This window comes from Neolamprologus multifasciatus, chromosome 12, assembly GCF_963576455.1.
Source record: "Neolamprologus multifasciatus chromosome 12, fNeoMul1.2, whole genome shotgun sequence".
NCBI lineage: Eukaryota > Metazoa > Chordata > Actinopteri > Cichliformes > Cichlidae > Neolamprologus > Neolamprologus multifasciatus.
The window spans coordinates 10,947,078-10,955,980 of NC_140450.1; the positions used below are offsets into that span (position 1 = coordinate 10,947,078).

The following is an 8,903-nucleotide window of genomic DNA, read 5'->3' on the forward strand; positions in this document are numbered from 1 at the left end:
AGAAGAATTTTTTTTTTCTGTGCTATCAAAAATAATTGATATTTGGTGTTGAAAATAAAAATAGATTCATTTGAAGTATTATAGTTTATTAAGTACTTTTATTTACAGTTAGGTTTATTCACATCCAAAGCACATTTAAAGAACAACACTATACTAGGCAACACAGTAACAAAATTTGTAAACATAACATTTAAATATACAATACCAAAGATATATTTAATTGCTCACAAACAGGAATTACACAACAAACTAATAAACTTGATTTAGTTATAATTTACAGCCGTATTTACAAAACTGGCATTATAATACACTGTCATCAAGTCCTTCTTGAAATACTCCCATCCACACAACCAGACAGAAGTGACACACAAGAAGAAATCTTAAACAGCTCTCACACTATCGTCTGTCTTATGTGCAACGGTCAACGTTCAGAAAGTTCAGAAATTATGGATATGCTAAAGCCTGGTGTGATGCTACCAAGTGCAGCCTCTAATAAGAGGTTGATCCATTCTTGTCTTTACACCCTACAACAATAACCAATCAGTTTGCTTACAAACAGCCTGTAGTAAGGGCACATCAGTGGATTTCATAAATATCCTCAGAGTTCAAGCTTTCCTCAATCTGCGCATTCAGGAGACTGATCAGTGCATAATTGCCCTTAATCCGCGAACAGATTTGTAGCCATTTTACAGGCCACTGCTGAGATAAGAGCGGCTCCACGACCGCTCCCCTCCTCTGACTGGATGAAGGTGATATCAGAGTGAGGTGTTAGGTCCCTGACGACTTTGTGGAACCTGTCACGGAAACTGAGACATACAAACAATTGGTCAGAACAGTCTTCTCATCCTCATTTCTCTCACTTCCTCTTGTGTCTTTAGAAGAGCTATCTAATCATTTTTAAGTTTAAGACACAAAATCCCTATACATAAATGTGTTTTGAATCTTCTACTTTCTGCTTCTCCTGTTCACATTCGACTATTTCTTTCTTCTTTTTTTGGAGAATTGACTTTTTCTTTAGAGCAGGTAAATCTAATCTCATACAACCACATTTGCTTATATATTTAAAAGGTTTAATTAAAGTCTACACTATTCAAAAGTCTAAGAGCATTCCTTACCATGGGTGCAACTTGTAGACAGATCCATCGATGCCCACTGTGATCTTCATGGCTTCCTCGCTGCGTCTCTCCCGCATCAGGTTGATGACACCAGCGAGCCCTGCGGAGCACATGTGAGCAGAGCGAGTGGAAACACTCTCGCACACCAGACGCACAATGTCACAGTCAAGCTCTGAGGGCAGAACTCCCAGCGAGGACAGGATGTTGTAGATTTGTTTTCTATCCCCAGTGTCACTGTAATAAAAAAAGAGAGAGAGAAACATTTACAAATTCAGCTTCTAGAGGCACAATGCAGAAAATGTAGTGTGTTGAAAATATATATATTTTTCATTTCTGGTTCCACTAAATATATAAAATTTAATAAACACCACATGTTTTCATCACATAGACTATTTAATTTTGTCCTAATGAAATACTCCATTGATAAACTCAAGTCATGATCTGTTACTTTCTTCCATCTGTTCATATGCAGATGTAATGCTTTCAGGCATAACAAATATGATCTTTTGTCATATTTTTAATTGGCAGCATTCCTTTAAAAAAAATGTTTACTCAGCCCAGGTTAGGATACTCACCTCTCCACCTGTGAAACACAGCGTGTCTCAAAGCTTCCACGTGTCTTCAGCAGCTCTGAGGCTTCACCATTAAACAGCAGGTCTTCATTTACTAGCTTCATCATAACAAGCCTCACCAGTTCACCCATGTACTTCCCACTGATAAGCTTCTCATATCTGCAGGAGATTGGGGGGGGGGGGGGGGGGGGGGGGGGGAGAAGAGAGAGAGAGGGGCAATTTTAATGACAGGAAAATATTTTATGGGAGATGTGAGGGAAAACGAGGGCTAAACAGGAATGATGTGTGTCATAAAACACGTGAGCAAACAACTGTGACTGGCTGGGGAAAGAATGACAATGGGTTGGGAAGGCAACGCTGAAGCTAAAGAGGCTGAATGAGGCTGAGCTCTCTGCAAAATCTCTGCATAAAAAGTAAACAGCCATTAGGCTAACAGTTACTGGCAAGCAGCAGCAGAGATAGATGATTAACCCGACGTCCCCTCCATTGAACTCATCACTGACGTGTGAGGGCTCTGGCCATTTACTACCATCCTGAGGAAAAATAGTGGGTAACTAAGCAACTGCACAGAAAGCTCAGGTGAGGGTCAGGTGAGTACTACCAGACAATGATAATGAGTTCAGAAAAAACATGTAACATGTTGTAAATGACTTCATTTACACTCCACGCCCACCACTTTAAGCCCTTCAAACAGGTGGCAGCCCTGACTGCACGTGTATTCAGTAGACGTTTGAAAATTAAAGAGCTGTGTGACGTGCATGCTATATGTTTGAACTAAATATAATGTTCTGCGTTTACTCACAGCTGCTGTCCGGGGTTAATTGAGGCTTCGTCCACCACTCTGTCGTACTCCAGTCTAAAGTCCTCTAGCTCCCCGTTGTCTCCGAAAGCCCCCCATTCTGTGTTCACACACATCCGGCCCTCCTCCCCTTCAACCAGCTCCACAGTCCTCATTTCCTCCATGTAACATGCATTGCAACCAGTACCTGGTAAGAAAACAGACCCACAAACATTATTTGGATGCTCATTTCTGCAAGAGTCTAGATATGAGTCAGACTTCAGGCTGGTTGCACGTGTGCATTTACAACTTCTTACCAACAATCATCCCGACTTCACAGCTGCGATCTTCATAATAGCAGGAAATCATCGTGGCAACTGTGTCATTCACCATGGCAACCACATCCATCTCAAAGTCCTGTGTGACGATACAAAGTTTTAATTCACAGAATTAAATTCAACCACTATATCTACAGCTGTACTTTTAAGAAGAAAGAATCCTATACGTCCACCCACCCCTCGTCTCTTGATGGAGTCTCTGAGTAAACCCACGACATTGTTCCCTTCTGCACCGGAGGCCTTAAAGCCTTTGGTCCAGTTAAGCAGGATTCCCTGTGATGGTAAAAAGAAAAAGAAAAAGTAAACTTTAAATGTATGACCTTTATTATACAGTGCTTTATTTATTATACCACCACCTACCTTAAATTGACATTACTAATCTTCCTCTTTCCTTTGTCCAGAATATTCACTATCCCTTTGTGTTTTAGTCTCCACACCACTCAACCTGAGCTGTCCTTCTAGCATACTCATTTCTAATCGCGTCTTTACATCTTAAACTCTGCCACCTCCTGTCTATCGTGGTTTACATTTACCTTTTTACAAACAGCTGAAAGAGTTATTACAGTTGTTTACTTGCATTCCTGAACAGAAAAAGTTGACTGTTATACTGTTTGTTGGCTCCCATTTGGGTATAAAAAGTGAAATCATCTCTGCTCTTCATTAATTTTTAGTTCTTAAGACATTTTGAAACATTTGTAAAATGTTTGTGTAAAATGTTTGTTTTCTTGTTTTTATGACAGGTGGTCTAATAAATAAAGAACTGTAGATAAAAAGCTTCTACAAGTCCAGCAAATAAAGGAATTGTTAGAGGTAGAAGGGTATGAGAGTAAATTCACCCACCTTGTCAATGTCCTCATGTCGTACTGGAAAGGAGAAGGTGAAACCCAGAGGAAGCTTCTTGTGCTTGATGTGGTGTTTGTCCAAGAAATCTGACATACACTCTGCTATGTAGTCGAATAGCTGCAGAGATATTAAAAAGTTATTTCACAAGAGTAAAAAAAGAAATGCTTGCTTCTATAGATAAATTTAAGTATTACTAACCATTTCAGCAGTTCCTGTCATGGCATCTTCAGGAATGGAGTACATTTGGTTCTTTGTTTCAACCTTGAAGCTCCTCTCTTCGTCTTCACCCACTTTCACAAGCATCACACGGAAGTTTGTGCCTCCCAGGTCCAGAGCCAAGAAATCACCAACCTCTATTGGGAGAAAACACCATTAGTAATCTGAATGCACATGTAGTATTTCACTGCTACATTAAACTTAAGTTCACATAGGAAAGACTTCATCTAAACACTGGCAATCCTCTCTTTCAGAAGTCATGACCCACCTGATCCTTCAGGGGTGGAGCAGACATAAGTTGGAAGCATTTTAACGCTAGCCTCTTCATGTGTCTCCAAACGCAATCCTTTCTCCATTTCACGCCGCATCCTCTTCATGATCTCTTTCAGGTCTTCTTTATTCAGCCTGAACTCGGACAGGATCTGCTCCACCTGCATTCAGAGGAGAGATGAAGTAGGTGAGAACCATTTTACACCATATTATAAACACCGGACAGAAACTTTAACAGGAACAAAAGAATCACAACACCGGAAATTTGCTGACTACAAATCTTACCGCGATGACTTTATCAACCACAGAGTCGTAGCTACTAGGCAACTTCACCATCTGGTCGAGTTGAACGCTGACACAAGGCATCTTCACAGGCTTAACAAAAAATTCGCTTGCGTGTGTTTTTAGGAGTTTGGTGAGTGTGAGACCACCCAGTGTGTGTGTGCAGAGTGAGCGAAGTGTGAGTACCACTGAACGATCCTCCGCTGCTTTTATTCTCAGGTGAAGGGGGCTGGACACACCAAATCCTATCACCCTCCCCTGCCCAACCTCACCCCATCTGGCCAAAGAAGTGCAAACATACACAAACGCCCACATGCACACAAAGAGGTATAACCTCTGGGCAAAGTTATAAAATTGTTTGACCTTGTTTCTCAAGATATCTTTCATGACGTGTTCATTTTATTGCAAGAAGACAAATTTTAACATGTTTTTTTTATTGGCATAAGATTTTTAGTGTTATATTTTTTATTTAGTTAGAAGGTTTTGGGTTATTTGTTTTGTTTTGCTTTTGCTTTAAATTCAGTTTAGTTTAGTGGTTTGGCTTGTTTTAGTGTTTACTTGTTGATTTTGTTCTATTGCTATTAGTGATATTCTTTAGACCTTTAGATTTAAAAGCAAGATGATGCAATACAACAACGCCAGCAGGCAATCACAGACATCTGCATTTATTTAAATGGCTCCGTAAGCAGTAGTAATTGCTTTAATAGCACAAAATCTTTTGTTAATTTTTATTTCTAAGTCTAGTCTAGTTTTAATTTTTACTTTTGACTGCTGTGTTTTAGTTTAGCTAAAGTTTAGTTAGCATTTATTATAATGACTACGCTGATAGAAATAGTCAGATATGACATTTTGCCTTTACTCTATTTCTACAGAGGCTCTATCCTGACTCAGTATACATTCATATTTTATTAATCAGTTATTTAAGTACATAATCATAATAAGATTATTTTTATTTAATAAACATTAGGGCTACCACATAATTTTAATCTAATTCTGATTCTGTGATTCTGATTTTGAGCACTGAATATGTTTTAATGTTGTTCGCCTTTACTGCCGTGGTTTTCAGACTTCACAAAAAAGCCTGAAAACTCTCAAAAAATGCATTTTTGTTAAATTAGATTATAATAACATCACAATAAATGTGATCTCCCAGTAATATTATGTGATTTGTTAGGTTGAGGAACTCACTATCCATTAATGTTAAGTTTTAGGTTTGCAGGGTTATTTGTTACTTTTATATATGGAATTACTTTTAGCCTCAATCTATTTTAGAATGCATTTTTTTTAACATGACATGTCAACTAACCCTGTGGCCCAAACTTATAATTGATTTTTCTTTTAGAAGAACACCATGCAAAGCTATGGGGTTGCTCAATGTTGGACCTGAAAGATACTCTTATGTTTGCGAAACTGCAAACATGCCGAAATTAGAAATAAAAAGGGATGAATGACCTCCAAACCTTAAAATAGCACGCTAGAGGTTAAGGTCTCCTCTGCTTATCAGCTCCAACAGTTTACCTGTCCAGAGGTGAGAGCTTTTTTTAGCTCTGACCTTTTTCTCTAATAGTTTGCTGGACCTGAGTTCAGGTTTTTCTTTTAGTAATGGCCTTGATTTTTGAAGGATCAGCATCAGTACTGTGAGATAAGTAAACCCAAAGAATGCAAATGACTTACTTTCAAGTTTGAATAGTCATTAACTGTGCATGTTATATATATTTGTTGTTTTGGTATAACTATACAATGCTTAAAAATGAATAAAATAAAAATAATAAAATAAAATTACAACTTGTTTCTGTCAGGTATCCCACCTGATTTGCTGACCTGATATGTTTTTAAACTTTGGTCTCTTACATCTGACACATTTCTTGAAAATCTTTTGAAGTTCTCAGCACTGCATGTGCATTAAACCATACATGCAGTAGTTTGCCATAGTAAACCTGAAAAATGCTGTAACTTAATTCAAGTGAAGCATTGCTATCAAAATGACATGTTCCTTTGGCATGAGGTCAACCAGAGTGGTCAAAATGTTAAGATGTTTTGTCAGTGCTCTGATTTAAGTCTTGTCTTGTTACGTCTTCCCTGATGCCAAATATAACCTCTAACAGACTTCTTTATCAAAGTGGATGGTCTTCTGATGCTGAAAGCAAAATGACATTTGCATTCATCTGCATGTAACATGAGGGAAAACATGTCTTGATGTATGCTCGATCATCCAGGTAAGGAAATCCCAGAAAGTTGATTCTGTTTATCTGGACGTAACGTTTTCAGTGGGAGAGACGTTTCGTCGCTCATCCAAGTGACTTCTACGTCCAGAAGAACAAAACTTTGTGGAATGAGGGAAAAACTAATTTATTTTACTGCAGTGGTCACACAACACCTTAAATGTAGTTACAACAAAAGCTAAAAATGTTACACAAATATTACTATTAATACCTAAAAATCATAACTATGTTTACAGTAACAAATCTGTGCTGGAACTCATTGGATTCCAGCTGGCTTGGCCACAGATTCTCACCAACCTCTCCTTCACAAGATGTTGCTGTACTGTAATACTTTTAACTGTGAAGAAAAATTTAGTGCGTCTTCTTTCTGCTGTCTTCAAGTGTCATTCAACTGAGCCAAAACCACCGAGGAAGCACTAATGTGTTTGTGATGTGTCTGATTTTTACTTGATTTTCACCAGCTGGTATGTGTTTGACTGATTCTGCTAATAAAACAATATGATATTTTAAAGGGGGGAGGGGGGGTTATAATGCTGGGTGATGAAATTGTTAGAAGCATGTTGTAACACGCACGCAGTTTGTTTAGTTTGTGTCCATTTACAGGGAGAAATTGAATGTGTGCCAAGTGCTTGTCAATAGATGATTATCCAGTTAATTTAACATGTGGCCTGTTTGCACAGAAGCCTGCCTGAATGGATCTCCAGCTGTCTCTCGCAAAGTAAACTTCAGAGACTGAAGCAACTGTGTTGTTCGATTACACGAAAAGAAACGCAAAGATCTGTAGCGTTATAGTGTATTACTACAAACTGTACATCAAGGACAATTCATTTGTTTAACCATGTTCATCATAAAATTAGTGCAAGGAAATGGAAATATTTTAGCTCCGTCTTATCACGTTTTCTGTATCCAACTGTAGCCATGATACAACAGATACTTAGAAGATAGTCATGCATTTATTTACCTTTTGCCATTAATAGTCCATTTATAGTCTAAGATCATATCATTGATATCAATATCATTGAATTGAGAACTATACTGTAGCTATACCCTTCTTCTAAAAGTCAGTGCATCATGTAATATGGAAACCTCTTTAGTTTACTGTCATGATTATGCATATATTAATCTATCTGGAATGCATCTGTTCAGAAATTTATTTGATCACATTAAAATTTTGCAGATAGCTAGATTTAAAAACAAACAAAGAACTAATTCTTTACCTTTTCCATCGTATGACAATGATGATTAAATCCCAAGTGTCCTGCCGACCATTAGTCTTGGAGGTGGAGGTTCCCTCCCTTTAGGAGTTTTGATGATTCCCAAGTTGTTGCTCTTATGTTGTTTTGCCTCGGCATAGGTGCATGAAAGGCCCAACCATTATTATGTCCCCAGCATTTGGTCTACATAATGCTCAGCAGCAGCTTGAAACCACATTTACATATCTGCAGTTTTTCTGCTTTCAAAGTTTTAAACAGAAAAATAAAATCTGCAGGCGTCCTAAATATCTTAAATAACTTTTGGGAATTCCTTCATTCTTGCAGATATTTTTGGCGGAAAGTATAAAAACTAAGAATTTGTCTTAACTCTTGCACACGGTAAACTCAAACCTTCATTGATAAATAGCCTAAATTACATCCTAAAGAATATGTATGGGAAAAAATGTAGTATTAATTTCTGCTATCTACATATGTATCTACCTATTACACACATAAATACTACATATTTTAAATATTCAAACATTTGTTTCTAGGCAAAAACCTATGGACGTCTTCATTCTTGTTAGCGGTTCCAGTTAATATCCACGCAATGAGTATGCCATCCAAGAGTCAGTTAAACAAGAACAACAAGACAATAAATTATCCAACCAAACCTTTGTCGCATTGATAAATCCTTACATCTTTAAGCAAAAATGGAGAAAAATATGAAAGCAACCTCTAGTTTGTAGGCAAACTTCTCACTGACAGTATCTCAACTCAAACAAAATTAGTTCCAGGAAAAGAAACCTCATTTCTCCCTTCAGTGCAGCTGACGATGTTCAGATTCACCTAAATACTTACTGGTTTCCTTGCCAATAGGATTTCAATGTGTCACCAAGGAAATGAATAACAGGCTCACATCTGACATGGAAAACACTTACTTACACTGAGTTAAATGCCCAGGAGGAAATTGCTAAATGGAGCAAGATTACCAGAGAAAACATGAATTGAGGTTGCCATAAAACAGCTGAATGTTAAAATAGTTTTGGGGTTTTTAGGTTTGTTTGTTTTTTA

The 8,903-nt window shown here is 37.7% G+C and overlaps 1 protein-coding gene across 2 annotated transcripts; it reads right to left on the reverse strand.

The window, feature by feature from the left end:
* Positions 1-69: 69 nt before the first annotated feature.
* On the reverse strand, positions 70-8,291 carry gck (glucokinase (hexokinase 4)). 2 transcript variants are annotated; one of them, XM_085179699.1, is made up of 10 exons: positions 7,854-8,291; positions 4,131-4,293; positions 3,845-3,999; positions 3,644-3,763; positions 2,981-3,076; positions 2,783-2,882; positions 2,490-2,673; positions 1,691-1,846; positions 1,116-1,349; positions 70-806 (listed from the first exon to the last, which is right to left on the reverse strand). In XM_085179699.1, the coding sequence occupies exons 1-10, from the start codon at positions 7,860-7,862 to the stop codon at positions 659-661; spliced, it is 1,365 nt and encodes a 454-aa protein (XP_085035825.1). In that variant the 5' UTR covers positions 7,863-8,291; the 3' UTR covers positions 70-658. The 2 variants fall into 2 exon arrangements, with proteins under 2 accessions (XP_085035825.1, XP_085035826.1); XM_085179700.1 differs by lacking the exon at positions 7,854-8,291 and adding an exon at positions 4,418-4,576.
* Positions 8,292-8,903: the final 612 nt, after the last annotated feature.

Excerpts from the sequence above, each read along its gene's own strand:
- gck (XM_085179700.1), bottom strand. The coding sequence starts at position 4,498 with ATGCCTTGTGTCAGCGTTCAACTCGACCAGATGGTGAAGTTGCCTAGT. Across the intron at positions 4,294-4,417 it reads TGGTTGATAAAGTCATCGCG|GTGGAGCAGATCCTGTCCGA; the intron begins GTAAGATTTGTA and ends CTCTGAATGCAG. Across the intron at positions 4,000-4,130 it reads CTCCACCCCTGAAGGATCAG|AGGTTGGTGATTTCTTGGCT; the intron begins GTGGGTCATGAC and ends TTCTCCCAATAG.